The 23621-nt window shown below is 50.5% G+C and overlaps 1 protein-coding gene across 2 annotated transcripts in view; it reads left to right on the top strand.

Annotated features, from left to right (window-relative positions):
- The window catches only part of Psd2 (pleckstrin and Sec7 domain containing 2), a 48794-nt gene that overhangs the window by 9186 nt on the left and 15987 nt on the right, over positions 1–23621 (top strand). For both annotated transcript variants that reach the window (XM_055625705.1, XM_055625706.1), the window contains 6 exons: positions 3569–3973; positions 4823–5275; positions 5644–5838; positions 8496–8576; positions 12991–13103; positions 13881–13939. In XM_055625705.1, coding sequence (XP_055481680.1) covers positions 3618–3973; positions 4823–5275; positions 5644–5838; positions 8496–8576; positions 12991–13103; positions 13881–13939 — 1257 coding nt within the window. In that variant the 5' untranslated portion in view covers positions 3569–3617. The remainder of the gene's footprint in view (positions 1–3568; positions 3974–4822; positions 5276–5643; positions 5839–8495; positions 8577–12990; positions 13104–13880; positions 13940–23621) is intronic.

The following is a 23621-nucleotide window of genomic DNA, read 5'->3' as shown; positions in this document are numbered from 1 at the left end:
AAGCCAAGCCAAGCCAAGCCAAGCCAAGCCAAGCCAAGCCAAACCAAACCAAAACCAAACCAAACCAAACCAAACCAAACCAAACCAAACCAAACCAAACCAAACCAAACCAAACCAAACCAAAAGAGTTTCTGTTTTCCTTGGCACTCTAAATCTCAGAGGGGTAGTCTGTCACTAGGTAGTCACACGGGGTCTCTATTGGGGGTGGGAGGCCAGCTTTGTGGTTGAGCCTTGAGTGGAAGAAAAGGCAATCACTGAGTGATCTAGGGAAGCAACATTCTAGGCCAAGGGTACAGCTGGTGCAAAGGCCCTGAGGTGGGAATGAGCTTGGGGAGCAGAAAGAGGCCAGTGTGGCTGGGGAGGAGACAGCAGAATGAGCTCAGGCAGGGCCTTTTTAGGCCACGCTGGGGAGACTGGCTTCTCATTTAAGGGTGATGGGAATTGCTGGGGGGTTACGGAGGAGGGAGGCGTTCAGTGTGCTCTGCTTCTGCAGTGCCCTCCAGCTGCCACGGGGGAAGTGGGGAAGGGAACAGGGTTATCTGGGGAGCAGTTGGCACCCAGCAAGTGTGTGGCTCACCCCTGGCTTGAGGGTTTCTACTGTCATTATGGTCTCCATCTCAGCTGGTGCTGAAAGGAGGCCATTGAGAGCTCAAGGTCATGCCAAGGGCTGTGGGTAGTGAGAGGCTCCTGGAAAGGGGCTTGGATCAGGCTGAGAGGAGGGCCACAGGGGGCCTTGAATGCTGCCAGCCTGTCATTTGTCTCCTTGAGACAGATGCTCAGTGGCCCAGCTCCTCTCTGCTCTGGCCAGCAGGGCTGGAGGCAGCAGGAACCGCTGCTTCGGGCTGACTCCCTCAGTTGAGGTTTTGGGGCCATGATCTCATGGGAGGTTTCAGCCTGCACCTCTAGTCCTTCCAGCTGCAGAGGGAGACCGGATCATGTGCAGTGGGATTTCAGACAAAGCTTTTCCCAGGCATGTGCCTCAGTCTCCCCTGAGTTCCAGAGTTGAGCTCAGCTGCTGCGCACCCTGAGGAGTTTGCTGTCTGCCGTTCTGCAGATAGCCACCCCCTCAGCACCCCTGACCTTAGCATCACTCACCCACTCTGGGGGAAGAGAGCAGAGGGAATGCTTTATTCCATGGATGGCTTCCTACAGGCCAGGGAGGCGAGGGTGAGTCCCTGGTCACATCATGTGGAGGACCACATTGGTGAGGACCTGGAACATTGTTTCATACCTTTTGGCTTGAAACATCCCTTTGTGCATCCTCCCAAATTTCGACTACTCTGTGCTCTACTGGCCCTCAGCCCAGGAAGGGACTCTGGCCCCTTGCCTACAGTAGAGCTCAATGCTGCCTCTTGTCTGTCCAGCCCCGGGAACTGAGGACATGGGCCAGTACCCAGTACTGGCAGAAACTCTGTCCTGCTTGAAAGAAGCTTAAGGGGGACATGGCAGGGCAGGTAGGTGTGGGATAGCCTGAAACAGTTTCTAGAAGTTACAGAGTACCAGAAGGGTCACCCAAGAAGCCCTTGATTTGTCCATAGTTCTAGCTTTGGTGTTTTGTAGCTAGGGCATCAGGTAGAACCACTTACACACTTAAGTGACTTCAGGGAGATTAGGCAGGACCTTAACCTGAGCACTCCCCACCTTGCCAGGCTCCACCTCTGTGCCTCAGCACAGGAGTTTGAGATACCCTGACAGTTTAGCTCAAGCCTTGCGGCCCTGAGTCAGTGCCTTGCTGGCCTGGGTTGATGAGATGGCTGGAGGATCCGAACTCAGGCAGCGGGCTACAAGCCCCCACTCCCTCTCTTCTGTGTTCCCCTTGGAGTCTCAGTTGAGGAGGTGACCTCCTGCTCTCTTCCGGGTGTGCCACTGGAGGGAACCAAGAGAAGTAGCAATGGCAGCGACAGGGATATAGGGCAGACCAGAAAGACTCAGTGCTGAGCCCCGAGGGTTCCTGGCCCAGCATCAAGGCCTGGTGGCTGAGAGCTTGGCTTGAAGATGTTTTAAATCTGTGGGTCGCTCTCTCTCTGTGTGTGTGTATGTGTGTATGTAAAATCTGAATTTAGTGCGGTGGTTTGAACTGTAGGTAGTCTATGTAGAGAAATCCTGTCTCAACCCAAACAAACAAAACTCTAGGCAGTGACGATGGGCTGGGCCGAGGGCACAGATCTCTCTCTTTCCAGTCATCTTCTGATCAGTTAAATGATTTTTAACTGGCCTGTAGTAGCTGAGCTCCCCTCAAAGGCCCAGGAGACTCCAGAGAGCAGAACTCACTTTCCTCTCTGGGCTCACATGGGTACAAAGTCCTCCTGCTTTTTCCTACATGTCTGAGTCAGGGGCCTGGGGCAGGTCTGGTGGGCCAAGGCCCCAGGTGAGGCTCAGAAGCAGTAGGTAGAGGGGTTCACGTCCTCATCTCCACTCTGCAGCCCAGAAAGCTGGACTCTCTCTCTCCTTCTCCAGCTTCTCCTGAACCCAGGTAGACCTCTCAGGAAGAAGGCTGGATACTGGGGACCACCGAGGCTCCCAGAGTGGAGTAAGGAAGTAACTCAAACCAGAAAGAGAGGAAAGGCCCAGGCACTTGCTTCTCAGCAGTTTTCCAGGGTGTTGGGAGCAGGGCTGGTCGTGTCTCTGCCTGAGGTCACTAAGGAGGGTAGCCCAGACTACAGGGGGCTGGGGCAGAGAGGAGAGCATGGAGGAATAAAGCCACAGCCCAGGGCACATAGCTTCCGCCCTCCTAGCTAGGATGGGAGGTTGGATAGAGCCGGGTGTGGTTCCTCCCACTTCACCTTCCCCAGGGTGCTTCTCAAAGTCTTCCTTGAGTTCTTCCTGAAGACTGCGGGTGAACTCCTGCTGGGGGCGGGGGAGGGAGCCCTGAACTCCTTCCTCCTTCTAGCCTCGTCAGATACTAGCACTGCCTCAGATACTAGGGCTGCCTCAGTCTGCACAGCACCGCACCCGCCCAGCACCCTGGACAGCGGCTCCCGCTGTGCCCCCTGTGGCTGACAGATGTCTCTGGGCTTTACGCTCCCTGTCAGGATCAAGGTGCACTTCTGTTCACTTCCATGACTTCTTTCTTAGTGCCCCCCCCCTTTAGAAAAGCAACTCCTGGAACAATTCCCTCCCCTAGTTACAAATGTGAGAACGCACAGAGAGGCACATGGCTGGCGAGGACCAGCTTGGGGTTTTGTCTCCTGTCACTAGCAGGAATACAGAGGGGTTTTCAAGAGCTGCTGAACACTTGCTCAGTTCCTCACTATCTGGGTCTTCCTCAAAAGACTTCAGAATCCATAGAATTCTGAAGAACATACAGAGACCCAAGAAGTAATAGGGAAGGCAGGGGCTAGACCTCAAGGGCCTAGCTAGGGGCCAGAAGAGAGATGAGGGTGGTTAGCCTGCCACCAAAGTGAGGCTATCACAACCTGAGCCCATTCTCCAACAGAAAGTTACTAAGGAGATCATCATGGCCACCTTCGCCTGACAGGCTGCCCCAGCACTGGTTTCACAGGGCTTTTGATCCTCTGACTCTTGCCCTGCCTGCCTAACTCTGTCTTTCTCTCCATCTTCTGCCAAGAGTTTTGGAGCCCTAGGGCTGGCTGGGACCAGTGGAAGCAGTGACTGCCATGGATGAAGAAAAGCTCCCATGTGAGCTGCGGGAGGAAGGGGGTGCTATCCAGGACCACAGCCTGGAGCCTGAAGAGGAGCCTGGGGTCCAGAATGGAAAGGCAGCCAGCGAAAGCCTGAGCAGCCACATAAGCAGTCTGGGCAGTGAGAAGACAGGCACCATGGAGCCCATGGGAGACCTAGATGTGACCCTGCCTGGCCTCAGCCCCTCTCTCACCAATGGCCTGGCCTTGGGACAAGATGAGAACATTCTGGAAGATTCCATGGAATCCAGGCCCTGGAGAGCTAGTGGACCAACACAGGAAGATGATGCTCCCAGGAGTCTCTGTCCAGATGCTGAGGACCCTCAGCTGGGGTGAGTGGGTATCCTGGGATACCCACTCATCACACATTTCTAGCTTTTTGGCGACATGGTCTCTCTAGAAGTCTGAGATTTCCTGTCCCCATTTCCAGCTTCTGGGTGTTTTGAAAAGACAGAGCCCTGAAGGGGAATTCAGAGGCCAGCAGGCTTGCTGTAACCCGAGTTTTTGACCCCTACAAACCCTAATGAACAGTTTCTATGAGGGGCTGTCTCTCCCTGCTGACGGTTGAGCTTTGAGTCCACACAAATGTCTGGACGTGGCCCATTCTACCCCACAATGGCCCTGTGTGCAGGCTTTGGGTGTTAGTCCTTCCCAAGGAACTTTCCTGGGACTCTGAGCAGGTTGTACCAGAGACCTGGCATCGGTCATAGTCAGTGGTGTTACAGTCTGCTTCTCAGCAGAAGATAGAGATGGTGCACTGGACAAGGAGGAGGGCGTGGGAATGTCGAAAGGCCGGGCAGGCTGGGAAGATTACATACAGGAGTCTTGAAGAGCATATCTGTAGGCCTGCCTAGCCTAGTACACAGGCATGTGTAAATACATATGGGGGTACTCATATGTGTCTCCTGCCTTTACACCAATATATACAAGGGGGCCACGTGTGTGTGCCTGTGTGCATATATGTGTGTCTAGCCTGTACATTTGGAGTGTGAACGTGTGTGTGTGTCTGTGTGTGTTTTCATTTGTATATGCACAGGAGTGTATGAGTATGCATGGGGCGCGTGTGTGTGTGTGTATGTGTGTGTGTTCAGCTCCTAGACAAAGAGACTGGTGGTGTGGTAGTTATCCTTAGTGTGGGGGACATCTGGGCAGGATGGTGACTATGCGCTTGTGTTCTGTAGGCTGGATTGTCCTGGGGAGCCAGATGTGCGGGATGGCTTCAGCGCCACTTTCGAGAAGATTCTGGAGTCAGAGCTGCTGCGGGGCACCCAGTATAGTAGCCTGGACTCATTGGATGTGCTGAGCCTCACTGACGAGAGCGACAGCTGTGTCAGCTTCGAAGCCCCCCTCACGCCTCTCATCCAGCAGCGGGCTCGAGACAGCCCCGAGCCTGGGGCCGGGCTGGGCATTGGGGACATGGGGCCCGAAGGGGTTCAGGGGGCAGCCGGTGGTGGCAGTGATGGGGAGCTGGGCAGCCCCCTGCGGCGGTCTATCTCCAGCAGCCGCTCGGAGAATGTTCTCAGCCACCTGTCTCTCACATCGGTGCCCAATGGGTTCCATGAAGATGGGCCTGGGGGCTCAGGAGGGGACGATGAGGATGATGAGGACACAGACAAGTTGCTAAACTCTGCCAGGTGAGGTGGTGGTAGTGGTGGTGGGGCTCTAAGACGGGAGAAGGTAGGGGAACTGAGACCCAGAGGAGGCAGAGCATTCGGGGATGACAGAGTCCACAATCCACCGGCCCTCACAAGGTCACCCTGTCTACCTCTGCTGACTTCCCATACTGCTCTTTCATCCTTCTCGCTCAGAGCAGGTCGCATTTCTGTGCTGAGGGCCACAGCCGGTCTGATTTCCTTTGAACCACTCTCTGGAAGTCTAGTTCCATGAGCCCCTGCTGCAGTGTTGCTGCCTTTTCTGCTCTGGGGTCCCAGTGGATTTTCAGAGACTGGGGGTCCCTCTTAGTGGAACACAGGGCCTCTGATCCCATCCTTTCCATTTGCAGTGACACCAGCCTTAAAGACGGCCTGTCGGACTCGGACTCAGAGCTGAGCAGCTCTGAGGGGCTGGAGCCCGGTGGCACAGACCCGCTGGCCAACGGGTGCCAGGGGGTCAGCGAAGCCGCTCGAAGGCTGGCCCGCCGCCTCTACCACCTCGAAGGCTTCCAGCGCTGTGATGTGGCCCGGCAGCTGGGAAAGAAGTGAGCGGGTCTCCCCAGCTTCCATCCCAGGGCAAAGCAAACCCACCGTGTTCCTCAGCCGGAAAGGGCTGGCTGGTGCCGGGAGCTCTCACCAGGCCTTCCAGGATGCCGCTGTCTGTCACTGTCCTCATTCTTGACCTCGCCCTAAATCTGTTTCCTTTCTGGGCTGCCTGGGCGAAGGTGGCTGCTGTCAGGGAGGGGGTGGTGACAAGGCGGCCCCTCAGGGCTGGATCGGGATGGGGGATGTGAAAGGCAAGTAGAGAGGACAGAGTAACTAGATGGGGACTGGAGTTCTGTTCAGTGGGGCCAGGTGGAGGGGAGAGCCTGTGAGCGATTTGGGGTGAAAAAGTGTGCCCCTCTTCATCAAAGCTGTTTTACTGGGACCAGCTGAGAGGACCAGACACCCAAAGCACAGGGCACAACCTTCAGACTGGGTGCAAAGGCCACTAGCCATGCAGAAGTCCCGGAAGGACTGGTGAGCTGGGGTGTGTATGTGAGGGAGATGTGGACGCCATATGCGGAGTTTGTTTGAGCATGGTGTGACCCTTGCATTGGCCCTTCTGTCCACAGGGACTCCACCACTCCAGAAAGACCTGGAGGTGGGTGGGGCTGGCCAGCCTCCTGTGCTAGTCACAAAGCTAAGGGAGATAATCAGATGTGGGTCAGGCTGAGATGAGGGCTTCGGGTTTTAGGTGCCCTTCCTGCACCCTCTGAAGCTTTCTTGTACCTTAGGCAGTGGGTTCCCAGGAGCCCTTTCTAAAAACCACAACTCATAGACTCCTCTGCCCAGCTGAACATCTTCCAGGCAGATAGAATCTGAAGATATTCTATTCTTGGGAGGACCAGCTCCTGCCATGTTTCCATGGCGCCCTCTGCAGGCTCCTCTAGCAATTTCCACAGCTTTCCTCTCCCATTCAAAAAAGGAGAGAAAAAAAAAAAATTCCCAACTCCTCATCTCCAACTCTCAGGTTTTCTGTCCTGGGTAGCTTCTGTCCCTTCAGTTCTTTTCTTAGCCCCTCTCAGTGGGTTCTTGCTGTTCTGTGATCTCTCTAGAAACGTCTCTTTCCAAGCACCAAGGGCTTAGGCTGTGGCAAGTGGATGGCTGCTTCAACAGCATTGACTCAGCCTGCCACTCCTCTCTGTTTCAAGGCTTTCATTACGAACACTTTATACCCACACAAAGCAGACAAACATTATACTTTTCATATACTCATTATGGAACTTTAAAGTGCTTTGAGGTTTCACTGTGTATCCCACATTGGTCACCAAATTCTCCTACCTCAACTTCCCCAAAGCTGGGATGGTAGGTGTGTAACATCATACCCAGACCTCGGCTTTGACCTTCTTCTGTCGTACCACAGCTTTCCTCTCCGCTCCTGGACGCAGATTCAGATACGATGCCATTCCGTTCACAAGCCTTGTCCCAGAAAATCTCCCGCATTTTGAATGTGGGTGTGGTGTTATTTCACATATCCCTCTAGTTCCCACAACCCTGTCAGTGGGAAGGAAAGCTTGAGGATTAATTAGAATCAGTGGAAACTTCTTCGAAAGTCTTCTTTTTAGGCTTCACGGAGCCTGTTCTCCCTTGGCCTCCTGGAGGACCCAGCCCTGCCCTCTTCACCAGCTCTTTCCTCAATCTGGAACCTTAGTGGGGCTGTTTTCAGAGCTCTGCCCTGGGCTTACACATCAAGAGAAACCCTTTTTTTATTTGTGGGTGTGGCTGTGAGCGTCGTGTGGTTGTGTGCCACTTGTACGCAGATGCCCGGGAAGCCAGAAGAGGGCCACAGGCAGCCACTGTGGCTGGATTGAGACAGTTGTGAGGCACCTGACACGGGTGCTGGGGACCAAAAGTCAAGTCCTCCGGAAGAGCAGTGAGTGCGCTTAGCCACTGAGCTATCCCTTTAGCCCGATCGGGCCTCAAGCTCACTATGACCTTGACTCCCGCTCCTTTGAACACTGCCTTGCTGAGGATTGAACCCAGGGCTTCATTTATGCACACTAGACAAACACTCTGAGCCACATCCTCAGCCCATTTCTGCCTTCAGAACTTTTATTTATTTATTTATTTATTTATTTATTTATTTATTTATTTATTTGAGACACGGTCTCATCATGTCGGCAGGTTGGTCCCAGGCTCCGGATCCTTCTACCTCTTAGTGCTGAAGTGACAGGCACGCCCCTCCGCACCAAACTCCCTGCACCTGCTTCTCAAGGCGCTCAGGTCTCGAAACTCCACGCTCTTACAAGGTTACCTGCACAGGAATTCAGCCAGCCCGTCCTTGTCCCTGAGCTCTGACACCTCAACCTTCTCAGTCTTAGCATCTGCAGCCGTGCCCCGATCCTTCCCGTGCCCCGAGGCCTTGCCCCTCCCTCATCTCTGCTTCCTGCTTGATGTGATGTTGTTTCATCTCCTCTGCTGGGAGTACTTGCATCCCCTCACTGGGCAGGCTCTTACCTGAGCTGGCTGAGACAGCATCTCCCGATCCTCCAGGCCAAGGTTGATCTCCCCGAGCTGAGTCACCAGAGGAGAGACAGCCTGGGGTCTGGGTAGATCTGGGTGGTGGTTAAGGGTACCCTGGGGCCTGCTTTCCCAGCACTTGATGCCCCGGGACTGGGGACCTGCTTCTAACTGACATCTCATTATACTCTCTTGGCAGCAATGAGTTCAGCAGGCTGGTCGCTGGGGAGTACCTCAGTTTCTTCGACTTCTCAGGCCTCACGTTGGACAGAGCACTCAGGTCAGTGGGGCTGGGATGGACAGTACCCACGGCTGGTGGACCGGCACATCTAGTTGGTCATTCCAGCTATCTGTCTTTGTAATCCAGAATACAATATTTCTACTCCAGCAAGTCTCTTGACCCCCTCTGGTAAAGCTGTGGGAAAGGAAACCTATGGGTAGCAGCTGTTCAGCCACTCAGTGGATGCCAGCTAAGGGGATGGGTGCCGAGGGACATGAAAGTGGGAATATAGTCACAGCTCTTTAGGATGAAAAGGAGGCCAAGGGCTTGCCTGTATGGAGCACTTTCTGCTCTCCAGACGCCACGGGTCTTTACTCTCCTGGCTTACTTTTTTGTTTTGTTTTATTTTATTTTGAGATAGGATTTCTCTGTGTAGCCCTGCTTACACAGAACTTGCTGGCCTTGACCTCACAGAGATCCACCTGCCTCTGCCTCCTGAGTGCTAGGATTGAAGGCCTGCCTTACCATCACCTGGCTACCCCTGGCCTACTTTGATGGCAAAGGGGAGTTGATTGCACTATTTCATTGTTTGGGCCTCAGGAGGGTGAGGTGTGGGCCTTGGGAGCAGGAGGGGTGCGATGGGTGGATGTAGCCCAGTATCAACAGAAAGATGCCAGGTCAGGCCTGACTTGACCTGAGTGGGGAAGGGAAACACTTCAGAGCTAAGGGTCATGTCCAAAGAAGGTAGGGCCTGCAGCATCTGTGTAAATGCTAGGTGGGCGTGATGTCTGTCTGTAATCCCAGTGTGTGGGAGGAAGACACGGAGAGGAAACACTAAAGCCGGCTGGCCACATCAGCAAGCTCTCTCGTTTCAAATGAGAGACTTCACCCCAATACATGAAGTGGAAAGCAACTGAGGAAGGCACTTGGTGTCCACCTCTGGTCTCTGTGTATACATGCGCGCACATGTGCCAACACAAATTCCAGCACCGTCCCCCATGCGTGCACGCATACTGCACATGCGTGCCTACCCCCAAAGCTCATTCAGTTTTTATTCTCAGTTACATTTTACAGTTCTAGAATTTACATCGAACTTACACTTTAAAATATATTCTAATTCTCCGTGGGCCCCCCCATCTTTTCACTTACTCGTCTAAATCCTGTATATGTGTTTTTCTTTCTTTTTTTCCTTAGTGTATTTGTGATTCATTCGTGTGCATGTGCCTGTGTGCATCTGAGTGTGCATGTTTGTGTGGGCATTGTGTATGTGCCTGTGCATTCGTGTGTGTGTGTGTGTGTGTGTGTGCACGTGTGTATGTTGGCACGTGTGGGAACTTGTGTGTGGAGGCTGAGGTTGATGTTTGGGAGTCTTCCTCAATTGCTCTCCACCCTGTTGTTTGAGGTCAAGTCGATCAGATGAATCCAGGGCTCACAGACGTGACTGGCCTGGCAAGCCAGCTTGCTCCAGGAACACTTTTCTCTGACTTCTGTTACTGAGATCATGGGTGGCCAATGTGCTCACCTGCCAACTACAGGCTCTGGGGATCCAAACTCCCTCCTCATGCTTTCTTCATGGAGCTGTTGGCTCTCCACTCCTCACTTTGTGTCTGCTTCTGCTTCCGTTTTTTTGTTTGTTTGTTTGTTTGTTTTGTCTTGTCTTTTTCCCTCTTGGTTTTCCAGCACCTATTCTTTCTCTTATTTTGTACAACCCTTCCTTTACAAGGCAATTGGAGAGGAACATGAGACACAGTCTTAACCCAGGCAGGGCTGGGCTGAGGAGGGCAGCTCTGAAACGTGACATCTCTCGGGGCTGGCTCTGAGCTTCAGCCTTGCATGGGGAGCCATGTCGTTGGGACTGAATCCTCACTGCCACCTCCTTGCAGCACAACTGTCTCCCTCCGCCTTTGGGAGGCTTTCTGCTTCGCTTTGAAGCCCACTTCACACCTGCATCTGGGTTTGTTTCTCCAGCCCCTCCAAAGGATCTAGAGTACTGCCTTTTGCCCTTGGGCTTTGTCGGCAATGCACCCAGGGAAAAGGTGGCTGTCACACATCATCCCACCTCCATTCGGCCGTCTCCACCTGAGATCATGGGCCTGAGGTCCTTGGTGCTTTATCTGTAGCTTGAGGAAGCTCACTGCTGACTGTTGGGGTGGGGTGTATATGGCTCTACTCCAAGCAGAGCCATCTTGAGCTGAGCCTTTGGATTGCACCAAAATGAGGGCGCTCAGAAAGACAGTGTTAGTGGGATTGGCGTGTCATCTGAGGCAGTGGTGCTGGGCTGGAGGGCCTTGCACAGCGGGCCGCCAGAGTGAGGCTTGTCTGTCTAGAACCTGTAGAGCCACATAAGGCACTCGGTTGTGAGGCTGTGCTGTAGTAGTGTGCTAGCAGCCTTTAATCCAGAGACGTGCAGGCTTCAAGGGGTCGGGGGAGAGGACAGGCCTGAGGAAGCAGTGGAATGAGCAAGGACACTCATGCTGAAGAGTGTCAGGAGATAGAGCAGAAAGCAGCTGAGGCACACAGAGAGAATGAAGGCAATGGTGGGGCTGAGCCTGCGGTATAGTCAAGAGTATGCAGGGGGAGGCTTGGGGCTTGGTAAAGAGCCACTGCGAAGCAGGATCTGGGATTTGGAAGTACAGTGGAGCAGGGTGTGGTAGGACACACCTTTAGTCCCAGCACTTGGGAGGCAGATCTCTGTGAGTTTGAGGCCAGTCTGGTCTACAGCCAGGGCTATACACAGAGAGACCCTGACTGGAAAAAACAAACAAACAAACAAACAAACAAACATACATACAAACAAAAAGTACAATGGATTGGGCCTGGAGAGATGGCTCAGTTGCTTTTTCAGAGGACCCTGGTTTCATTCCCAGCACCCACTGGGTGGCTCAGAATTGTCTGTAATTCTAGTTCCAGGGGAATCTTCTGCCCTCTGCTGACCCCTGTGTGCACTGCACACATGTGGTGCACAGACATACATGTAGGGACTCAAATATACTTATAATTAAATAAGTGAAATAAAAAGAAAGTACAGTGGAGTATTGAGGGAACACGTTGGGAAGAGGACAGGGGACAGGTGAGACAGCGAGAGGAGGAAAGGCAGCTGTTGGATGGGATATGTTTTTGCATAAAAGTAGATCACTTAGGGTTGAATTTCTGGAGTGCTCTGAAGTTTGGTGTGCCTTGGAGGCCTCCAGGGAAAAGGTTGGCCGTAGGTCTCAGGGGGCCTTAGGCCTCTCAGAAAGAGCTTAGTGAAGTGACATCACGGGTACTTTGGGCCACACACTACCAAAGAAACCACAGCAAAATTAAGACATGTCATCTCGTAAACCCAGGACAGAGGCACAAACAGGTTCTGTAATAATATAAATAAAAAAGCCACATGCACAACAGATCTGATAAGAGAGTTATTGTACCGGGTAGGGAGACAGAGACAGAGAGCTAGGGAGAGACAGTGGGAGAGCATAGGAGAAGAGAAAGAAGGGGATGGTGGGGAGGCCCCCAAGAAAGAAAATCAGAGAGGAGAGAAAGGGAGAGAAACCAAGGCAGAGAGAGTGCAAGAGAGAGATGAGGTGGCAGGTGGGTCCTTTTATATCTGGTGTGCAGCTGAAACGTGTGTGCCACACACCTGGCAGCACGTGATGCCATCATAGGTTGCTAGGCAACCTAGAAGCAGGCTGCCTATATGCTAACATACAGCATATATGTTTGGCTTGGAGTTTCCCTTCTCACCAACCCCCTGGCTAACAGTCCCATGGCCCCATCTTCCAGTTCCTCTGGTTTTGGGATCAGCTTCCAGGTGTCCTTAAGAGGAGAACTGACCTTTGAACTTGGTATTGAGAGGGACTACTAGATGGAAAGTGTGTCGCAGAGGGTCCCCAGCGACACACAGAGGGTCCTCTGGTTCAGAGGACCAGAATAGCGAAGTTCTGACCAGAATATGAAGATGGTCGGGAGAGGTAGCATGTCGGTTATACAGGAAGTTCTGGGACAGCCAGGGCTATGTAGAGAGAGAGACGCAGTCTGAAAACAAACAAACAAACAAACAATTCTTCCCCCCAAAAATGAAGAACAAACCACAGAGACTTAGTGCAGCTCAGCCTTGGGTGGAGGAGTGAGAATGGGGGTGGGTCCAGGGCTCAGCTGATGGGCAGTAGGGGATCAGGAAAAACTGAAGAGCGTGCTGATGGGTGGGGCTGGCATTCCGGGGCTGATGCTGGCTCTGACGTTCTCATCTGTCTTGTTCATATGTACCACTCTTCCTGCTTCTAGAAGGGTGCTACAGGGGTGAGAGGGAGGTCTTGGAATCCAGAGGTCATCTTGGAGGGCTAAGGTTCTGCCTGGGCCTGCAGAGAGTATCTAGACCTTAGTACAGGAACAATGTGTATGCTTGTGTGTGGGGACAAGTCTTCTATTCCAGTGAGATGATTGAAGCAAAGATTCACTCTGATTCACTCGGCAACCTTAAATTGCATTCCAGAACCTTCCTGAAGGCCTTCCCACTGATGGGTGAGACGCAGGAGCGAGAACGGATCCTCACCCACTTCTCTCGCCGGTACTGCCAGTGTAACCCAGACAACAGCACTTCAGAAGGTACAGCACTCCCCGATCCACCTCCATCCTCCTTGCTTAGCTGAGCCCTGGCCTTCTCCCAGCCTGACCCACCAGCCACCTTTGCTTCACTTTCAGGCAGGCCCAGGTGGGCCGTAGGCCCTGGCATAGAGTAGGTGCTCAATTAAGATTGAATAAATACAATAGCCGGGTGGTGGTGTCGGAATTGGCACACGCCTTTAATCCCAGCACTCTGGAGGGAGCCAGAGGCAAGTGGATCTCTGAGTTTGAAGCCAGCCTGGACCACTTAGAGAGTTCCAGGACGGCCAGGACTACATAGATGTTCAGTGAATATGAGATGAGCTGCTAGACAAGAAAGTCCAAATGTCCTGCTCACTGCCATTCCACTCCCAGTGCCTGTAAGTCCTTTCTAGACTCAGTCCTTTAGCTCTGCATGCTCCGTGTCTGCTGTCACAATTCTGTGGGTCCCCTGCAGGGACAGGACTTGCCATATGGATGGAAGGGATGGACCAACTCCCCTGTTCCTATTGTAGGGACGTGGCTTGGGGTCCACAGCTTTTCCTAGGTCTAAGGTTCAAGGTGAATTTGTCTGCAACAGGCAGACATGTGGGCTAGTGCTGGCTTAGGGTGGGCAGGGACCCTGGGGGCTTGAGCATCACGCAGGCCCTGAAGTGCCTGGGGGGAGATGTCTAGCTTCCTCTGTCTGGCTCTAGGCTGGCTCTATGGTGAGGCAGGTGGGAGGCTCCGGATGGGAGGGAGTGGCTCGGCACACTGAGAATGCCATTGTGTTCTGTACAGATGGGATCCACACGCTCACCTGTGCCCTGATGCTGCTCAACACAGATCTTCATGGACATGTGAGTTGGGGCCTGTCAAGGGGACATATGTTCTCACTGGCTCTCTGTTATTGAGGGACCACCCTGTAGCCAGCCATCTTTCTTGCTGAAACTCTTGATCAAGGTCAGTTTTTAGCAGATGTGGGCGGTGGGCGTCCTGGCTTCTAAATTTGACCCTGTCCTGGTTTTATCCATTGCCTCTGCCTCGGTTCTGGCTCCTAAGAAGAGCGGTGAGAACAGCTGAGGCACATGGGAACCCCCCCTCCCCGACACACACAGGGTTTCTCTGTGTAACCTTAGCTGTCCTGGAACTCACTCTGTAAATCTGGCTGGCCTTGAACTCAGAAATCCAGCTGCCTCCGCCTTCCCAGCGCTGGGATTGCAGATCTGTGTCACCACTGCCCAGCTAAGGCACACGGGAATTTAAGACACGGCAGATAGATGTGCCACCAGGATGGGATCACAGCCTGATCTGTGGTAGACTCTGTGCTTTGCTCTACCAAAAGGCTATCTGCTCTTCCATATCTCCTTTGAAAGCCCAGATGTGGCCTTCCTGAGAGGCCATGCCCCTGACAGCTTAGGGGGCCTCTCCTCACCCCTTCCCTCCTGTCAGGCCAGCGAGTGGAAGAACAGGTGTGGGTTAGTCCTGGTCCCAGGCTGCCTCCAGACTTCCCGCTCACTAATTCCTTCTTCCTTTCTCTGTTGGCCACTGCTCTGGGCTTTCCCGCCCTGCCTTCCTCAGGTGGTAAGTGATGCTGTTAGAGTGTGCATGCTGTGTGCCCAGACCTGCCTCCATTCACCCTCTGTGTCCTATCACACCATCTGCCCTGCTCAACCGCTGTTGGCCATCACTCACTCACTCGGGGCCGCTCAGAGCCCCTCCTGGGAACTGGGTATGTTTTAGTAACTCAGTGGTGACAGGTCAGTATGTCTGGTCCTGGAGTAAACCAGAAAAGCCCAGGAGATCTGGGGTGTAAGAAAAATATGGGATAGACAAGCTTCACCTCTTAGTCTGTGTGATCCTGGGCAAATCACTCCCCCTCTTTTGAGTCTCAGGGTCCTGCATCTTCTTGAGGCAGTGATGATTTCCTCCGGTGTCTTGGGGAGGACAGGGAGTGGCAGCAGCAGGCCACAGCAAGTGTCAGGGCCTGAGCCTGACAAGAATAGCACCTCCACATGTTCGTGATAAGAACACCCCACAACATTGCTAATCTTTGTTTTTTAAAAGATTTATTTGTTCGCTTATTACATATATAATGTTCTGTCTGTATGTACACCTGTACACCAGAAGAGGGCACCAGATCTCATGATAGATGGTTGTGAGCCACCGTGTGGGGTTGTTGGGAATTGAACTCAGGACCTCTGGAAGAGCAGCCAGGACTTTTAGCCTCTGAGCCATCTCTCCAGCCCAGCAGTGCTAATCTTAAAATTGGAGTGATGGGCAACCCATGGGTATGGCCTTGAGCTGGTGGTGGGTACATTGGTCAAGGCAGGGGAGGAGCAGCTAGGGCTGGGCTTGTGGGCACATGTGGGCACTGGCCAGGGGAGGGCTGAGGTCAGAGGGAGTCAGCCAGTGACAACTAACTTCTGTGTGCTGTGCCCACTCAGTAGAAAGACCTTCCAGCACGGTGGGCTGTAACTGGTCTGGCCCCTCAGCTGAGGAGGGCGGTTAGATGGGGCCTTGACACTGTCAAATACAGTGAGTGGCTCCCTTGAAGCAGTGGAGAGGCACCCGGGTTAGGGCTCTCTGTGTTTGCCCACAGCACAACTGTATGGCTTGGAACAAATCTTTTAACTCACTAAACCTCTATTTATTTCCCCATCTGCTAAACCCTGTCTGTGAGTCTTTTTTTTTAATGATTATATTTAATTTTATGTGCATTGGATTATTTATTCAATTTTATGTGTGTTGGTGTTTTGCCTGCATGTATGTATGAGCGTGAGCATGTTGGTTTCCCTGGAGCTGGAGTTGCAGACAGTTGGGAGCCACCACGTTGGTGCTGGGACTTGAACCAGGTTCTTTGGAAGAGCAGCTAGTTCTCTTAAGCTCAGGGCTTCTCTCGAGCCCCTTGTCTGTGACTTCTTAATGCAGACGGCCCAGGGAGCTCTGCCAAAAGCCTGTTGGTTGCCATAACCCAGCTTGTTAGAGGGCTCAGCTCTGCTGCTGCGGCTTCTTTCCCTTATTGTCAGACAATAAGGAAGGAGCGGGGCTCAGGAGTGGGGTCCCTGCTGCTGCCCCCACAGAGTTCTGGTCGGAGAGGGAGGCCAAGTCAGAGGAACGGGAGGCAGGAAGGCTTCCTATACATGTGTCTGGACTCTGGGATGAAGGGGAGGCAGAGGGGAAAGGTAATGGGTTCTGAGAGGGCACAAGCTGAGCTGTTCTCCCTGGAATGGACGCTTGTGGTGGAAGATCCCGGGGGGTGGGGGTGGGGCAGGGTTTGATTCCTGGTCTTTGAGGCTTCCTTCCAGGTGAGCCTTAAAAACGGGTTACGATTGTTCTTGACTCAGTGCCGTGCCAGACTTTCAGGAAAAGGCTGGTTGCCCTGGTTCAGAAGTGATGGTCAGGTGTTACCCTCTGGGCAGCAGGCTGGGCAGCACCTGACGGCAGCCAGCCTCTACCCCGGACAAGGACGTGGGCTTAGGGAGGTGGTTGCCCTGGCCTGAGGAAGCCAGGGTCACAGCTGAGATGCGGCTGTGGTCAGACTAGCTGTGGCTTGTTCCTGCTAGGGGACGGAGGCTGTGAGAAAGGGGGCCCAGGGCCCAGGACCTGAGGAAGGTCCTGTTGATGAAAATGGGATGGGGAGGAGACATGGGGCGTGCAGGGTTCCTAGCCATATGTCTTCTTGGGCTGGGTCCCCCATCCCTGTACATGCCTTTTTGTCTGGCTGTCTATCAATATTTAATTTAAGGCACTGGTGTGTCTTCTTGTCTTTGTACCTTGCTGAGTCTTGTTTTTTGGCTTAGAGAGTGGTAAACTCCAGTGAAGGGTGTGAGTGGACTTACTGTGCGTTCTCTAGTGACCGTAATGTCCTCATATGCCAACAGGGCCAGGCATTCCATGTTGTGGAAATCTCGTGTGCACTCGCTGATGAATTTCACTGCGGTAAAATGCAGTAGCAAGCCTTGGCTGTTTCGACCCCTCACAAACAGGCGGTGCAGTGGCTCTGAGTGCATTCCCAGGGGTGTGCACCCCGTCTCAATCGGGACATTTTCATCACCCTCCAAATAGCCTCAAGCCCTCCAGCAGTCACACCCCCCCCCTCCCCAGTCCCTGGCGAGGTCGGCACGCTTCCCACCTGTATGGGTCTGTCTGTGGTAGAGACTTCATGTGAGTGGAATCACGCAACCTCCGACCTTCTGTGTGCAGCTCATTTCGCTTGAAAGCGATGTTTTCAAGGATCGTTCATGCTGAAGCATGTGTCAGTACTTTATTCTTGTTTGGGGATGAACAATGTTTCATTGCACGTATGTGCCACGTAAGACATGTGTGGCTATGCATGTGGAATTATGAAAATTTGTGTGTAAGTTTTGGTTTGTAAACCTGTTCTCAATCTTTCTTTCTTTCTTTCTTTCTTTCTTTCTTTCTTTCTTTCTTTCTTTTTTTTTTTGAAACAAGGTCTCATTATGTTGCCCTGGCTGGCCTGGAACTTGCTATGTAGAGCAGACTCGGTTCAGAGTCACTGTGTAGACCAGGCTGAACTCAAATTTAAGGAGGTATAAACTGCCTGCCTCTGCCTCCCAAGTGCTGGGATTAGGGGTATGTGCTACCACACCTAACCTCGATTATTTTTAAATTATTTAAAAAACCATTTATTTGTCTGTACTCGTGTGTGTATGTGTGTGTGTCATGTGGAGGTCAGAGGTCAACTTTCAGGAGTTGGTTCTCCTCTTCTTCTATGTGGGTCTCGCAGGGGTCAAACCAAGATCAACGGTCTGGTAGCAAGTGCCTTTACCTGCTGAGTTATCTTGCGGATCCTTATTTTTTCATTTTGATCAGGGTAGGCTTGTTGAATTATATACTTTCACATTTAAATGTCTGACACATTGGCTAAATATTTCCTATTCCCCCAGCAGTAAATAAGGGTTGCAATTGGCAGCAGTATCAACCTTTCTTTTTTCTTTTTAAGATTTATTTATTTGTTATGTATACAGCTTTCTGCCTGCATGTATGCCAGCAGGCCAGAAGAGGGCACCAGATCTCCTTACAGATGGTTGTGAGCCACTATGTAGTTGCCAGGAATTGAACTCACGACTTTGGGAAGAACAGCCAGTGCTCTTAACCTCTGAGCCGTCTCTCCAGCCCCCGTATCAACCTTTCTTACGACTTTGGGAATAAAGCTGGCATCTCAGAGGCTGAGAAACACTACTTCAGTTTCTCAGTTTGGTGTTTGGTGCCGGGGACTGGACACAGGCTCTTATGAATGCAGGGCGAGTGCTCTGTTTCGGAGCTGCTAGCCTTGCTGTGGTTTTGATTCACCTTTCTCCATGACTACAATGCTGAGTTGCTTCCCATGTTGGCTAATCGTGTGTGTTTTTTGGAATGTCTGTCCAGGTCCTTTGTTCACTTTATTTTATTCATGCTCGTACTGTGTAGTACAGGCTGGACATGAGCCCACAGCTCTCTTGACTCAACCTTTTAAAGTGCCACATGACAGGCATGCACCACTAGGCCTGGCTCCTTTGTCCAAGTCCAATGATTGTTTTTGTTGTTGCATTCTGCTGGCTTTTTGTATTCAGGACGCTAGACCCTAGTCAGGCTTACGACCTGCAGATGTTTTCTCTCCTCCTATTGGCTGTTAATCCATTCTCCTTTTCTCTCTTTTGACAGGGTCTTGTGATGTAGAACAGTTTTTAAAATTTGAATGACACCCAAATTTATCTTTTTTTCCTCTGTGTGTACCTATGTGTACAAGTATGCATGCATGTATGTATGTTTGTGTGTGCCTGTGTGTGCATGTGTGTGGAGGAGGCCAGAGGTCAGTCTGGAGGGTGAGTTCTCTGGAGCCACCATAGGATGGCTTTTAAAAGACAATTTCTTTAAGGACAGAGTCTTTCTGGAACCTGGGCTCACTGGGTACCTGAAGATGGCTGGCCAGCGAGTGCAGGAAATCCCGATTTCTTTTTCAGCGCGGGGGTTACAAGCATGCACCACCATACCAGACTCTTCACATGGGTGCTGGGGATTGAACACGGGTCTTCATGCTTGCACAGCTGGTGAATTATCAACTGTGCTCTCTCCCCAGCCCTGCTTTCTTTCTTTCTTTGTGCGTTGGGCACCATACATCAAAAACAATTACCAGTGTTGCGGTGGCACATGCCTTCCATCTCAGCACCCAGGGGTCAGAGGCAGGTGGATCGCTAGGAGTCTGAAGTCAGCGTGGTTCTACAGATCAGCTAGGGTTACACAGTGAGACCCTTTATCTATCAAGCAAACAGACACACAAGCATAAAAAGGGAAACCGTTAGCAGATCCAAGGCCATGAAGGTTTGCCCCTGTTTTCTTCTTAGCGTTTTAGTTCCTCAAGCTAGTTTTGAGTTTTTCTTTCTTTTTTTCTTTTTCTCCTTTTGTTTTCTTTAGCACTGAGGATTGAACTCAGGGCCTCAGGTGTGCTGGGCAAGTGCTTGTCCACTGAGGCCCAGCTGAGGTTTGCATTCTGAGTAATGCAATACAGTGGGATTTGGGCATCTGCTACCGGCATCGTTGATGCAGAAGATTGTTCTCCCTTTCAGCAGACTTGGTAGCCTTGTTAAGATCTAGGCGATCGGTAAGGGTGGTATTAGGTTCCAGTACGACGCGACACTCAAGAGGTTGAGGCAGGCACAGGTCCAGTTTGACCTGCATTATAATAGATCCCATCTCAGACGACGGCAGCAACAACAAATTGATTAATTGTAAATTACAGGTTTGAGGCTAGAGAGCTCAACTGGTAGAGAGCTCATGCCTGGTGTTCATGAGGCCCTCGGTTCCAGGACCGGTATTACACAAAATCAGGTGTGGTCACATACACCTATGATCCCACCACTTGGGAGGTAGAGGCAGGAGGGTCAGGAGTTCAAGGCCACCCTTGTCTATATAGTGAATTTGAAGCCAGCCTGGGATATATGAAACCTTATTGCAGACAGATGTTATGGGTTTACTTCCTGACATTCAATTTGCTTCCATTCCTTTGTAGCTCTGGTCTCATGTGAGGGCCCGGTGTGTTCTACTGTGGCTTGCTAGTAAGTTCTCAGTCAAACAGTTTGCTCAAGATTCTTGCAAGTTCTTACAAATGTCAGATCTGCCTTTGCATTTCTGAAGAAGTGGAGTTGGGGATAGAGATTTTTGATGGAGATTACCTTGGAGATTCAGGTCGGTTGGGGAGAATTACTATTTTAGCAATGCTAAATCTTCCTAATCCATGAACAAAGGACATCTTCCAGTGGGTTTATACCTTCTTAGTTCATTTTAGAACCCTTCTATAGTTTTGAGTATACGACTCTTTCAGCTTCTTGGTTGCATTTTTTTCTTTTGAACCAGGGTCTCATGCTGTAGCTCAGAGTATCTCAGACTCACCATGGGTCTCCTGCCTTAGCTTCCTGGGTGCTGGAATTACAGGCATGAGCTCCCCACCCCCACCCCAGGATTCCTTACGTTTATTGTTAAGTGTTTGTTATTATTATTATTTTTATTATTGAGACAGGTTCTAATGTATCCCAGGCTGGTTTGGAACTCAAGGTGTAGCCTGAGATGGTCTTGAACTCATGATCTTTCCACAGGAAAGCCTCTGCCTTCCTTGTGCTGGAATTCTAGGAGCAAGTTTATTTTATTCACTTGTGTGTGTTTGCTCATTGGATGCCATTCTTCAGCCACTTTCCATTTTATGTTTTGAGACAGTATCTCTCACTAAATTTGGAGCTCACTGATTCAGACAGGCTAACCAGCAAGCCTCAGGAATCCTGTCTCTGTCTCCCTAGTGTTAGGGTTATAGATGTACACTGCCATGCTGGCTTTCAGGTGGGTGCTGGGGATTGAATTCATGCTTGTGTGACAAGTACATTACTGACTGAGCCATTTCCCCAGCTTCCTCATTTTATTCTTATTGATGCTGTTTCATTTTCTGATTGTTCACTATTCAGCATACACAAATACAGCTTGGGCCAGGGAGGCAGCCAAAGCCTGGCATGGGTGGGGGCAGGGCTTGATGTATGAAATTCTCAAAAATTAAAATGCACACACTTTTTTTTTTTTTTTTTAAATTTTTTGAGGCAGGGTCTCACCATGTAGCCTTGGTTAGCCTCGAACTAGACAGGCCTCAGAATCACTGAGAACTGTCTGCCTCTACATTTCCAGTGCTGGAATTGAAGGTCTGGATTACCACACCTGGTCTAACACAGACAACATCTAAAACAATCTTGAGAAAAGAAATACACTGACTTTTAAACACTGATCTTATATTTTGCAACATCAATAAATGTGTTCATTAGTTTAATGCTTTTTTTTTTTTATATCTTTAGCATTTTCTGCTTATAAAATCAGAGCATCTGCAACTGAGGTTAAAGCACTCTCTCCTTTTTAATTTGGATTTTTGGGACAGGGACTTTCTACATAACTCCGGCTGTCCTGAAACTCACTATGTAGAGCCTGCTAACTTTGAACTCATAGAAATATTTCTGCTTCTGCCTCTGAAGTGCAGGGGTGCCACTCTGCCCACCTAGCTAGGACTCCTACTACAATATTGTATGAAAATGTTTCTGATCTTAGGGGAGAAGCTTCCAGTCTTTCACCACTGTCAGCTGTGGGCTTTTCGTAAACACTCCCCGTCATTTAAAGATGGTCAGTTCTCTTCCCAGCTTGTTGAGTAATTGTCCATTCATTTGTTTGGGGAGGGGATGGTGGGCACATAAATGCATATGTAGAGGTCAGTTTGCAGGAGTCAGTTCTCTCCTTCCATCGCGTGGGTCTTAGGATGCCAACTGAGGTCATCAGGTTCGGTGGCAAGCTCGGTGGTAAAATGTCTTCACCTACTGAGCCATCTCCTAGGACCTGTTTTAGTCCTTTTAAGATGCTGATGGATGGTTTGTCAGTATTTTGTTGAGGGTTTTTGCACCTTTGCCCCTAAAGAATTACTAATCTGTTGTTTCCTTTCTTTCTGCCTGTCACTGGTCTGAGTGAATTAGGAAGTATTCTTTCCTTGTGTTTTGGGGATAAATATTTTCAAAGGATTGTCTTTTTTTTTTTCTTTAAGCTTTCTTTACAACTCATCAGTGAAGTTATTTGGTCTTTGGCTTTCTTGTGCGGTTTCTGATTCCTGATCTGCTTCTTGTACTGGTTATAAGACTATTCAGCTTTTCTATTTGTTCTCGAGTCAGTTTTTATGGTATATGTTCTCTAAGAGCCTACTTCATCCAGGTTATCTAACTTCTTTAGTATTATTGCTTATTTATTTATTTATTTTTGTCTACTTGGTCTTTTTATGAGTTAGTAGTGAGTAAAAATGAGGACACGACTGCTCCAAGATATGGCTGAGGAAAGGGTTTTATAGTTGATATGAGGGAGTGTTCAGCCAGAGGCACCTGAAGGGTCCAGACTGCACCTGGCCATGAGAAGAGAGAGCTGGGGTGGGAGAGAGTGAGAGAAGAGAAGAGAGAGAAGAGGAGAGAGGGCAAACATCCAAGAGAAGAGGTGTGGACCACGGGCCAAAATGGAGCCAGCCAGGAGCCAAGTGAGGAGGACCAAGGGAGCATGCAGCCAAAATGGCTGGATTATGCAGGAGAGGAGCTGGGGAAGGGAGGCCCAGTCCCTGGGCTGGAGAGGTTTAGGGTAGGGGACAAAGTGAGAAGTCCTGAGAGGAGCCACAGGGCCTGAGTGTTTCTTGTCCCAGGTTTCTTTGGGACCTGACAGGTAGTATTAAGATCTGCAACCAAAACTGTGAAAGTGTCATCTTTTGGATCTATCAAGTTTTATGTCCTATATGCTATTTAGTATACACAGATTTAGAATGATTATGTTTTCTGCTGGTATGATGCTTTTATCACAATGAAAACACCACTCTCTTTCTCTTTTGATGCGTCCTGTCTTCAGATCTGCCTTACAGACATTAATGGATCTGTCCTGGAGACGTTATGTTTGTTGTATGGTATATCCTTTCCTAACTTTTGGCTTCCAAGATGGCTATTCATTTGTATTGAGGGTATGACTCTTGCACCATATACTTTACAAATATTAGCTCTGATAACTTCCTTTTAATTTGTCCATTTAGTGAATTATGGCTTGTTTTAATTTAAATATACCAAGTTAGGGCCGGAGAGATGGCTCAGACGTTAAGAGCACTGGCTGCTCTTCTGAAGGTCCTGAGTTCAATTCCCAGCAACCAACCACATGGTGGCTCACAACCATTTATAATGAGATCTGGCACCTTCTTTTGGCATGCAGGCAGAATAATGTATACATAATAAATAAATAAATCTTTAAAACAAACAAACAAACAAACAAACAAACAAACATACCAAGTTAACCTTGGTGTTTTGGTTTATGCCTTTAATTCTAGCATGCAGGAAGCTGAGGCAAGAGAACCGCTCAGAATTTGAGGCCATCCTGGGATACAGATTAAGTCCCTTTTTCAAAGCAAAACAAAGCAATAAGTCAATAAATAAACAAGCCATGATACTCCATCCTTCTTCTTTCTTTCTTTCTTTCTTTCTTTCTTTCTTTCTTTCTTTCTTT

This window comes from Psammomys obesus, unplaced genomic scaffold, assembly GCF_907164565.1.
Source record: "Psammomys obesus unplaced genomic scaffold, mPsaObe1.curated_primary_1811, whole genome shotgun sequence".
Classification (NCBI taxonomy): Eukaryota; Metazoa; Chordata; class Mammalia; order Rodentia; family Muridae; genus Psammomys; species Psammomys obesus.
The sequence above is the reverse complement of the archived record's forward strand: the minus strand, read 5'-3'. Positions and strand labels throughout refer to the sequence as shown.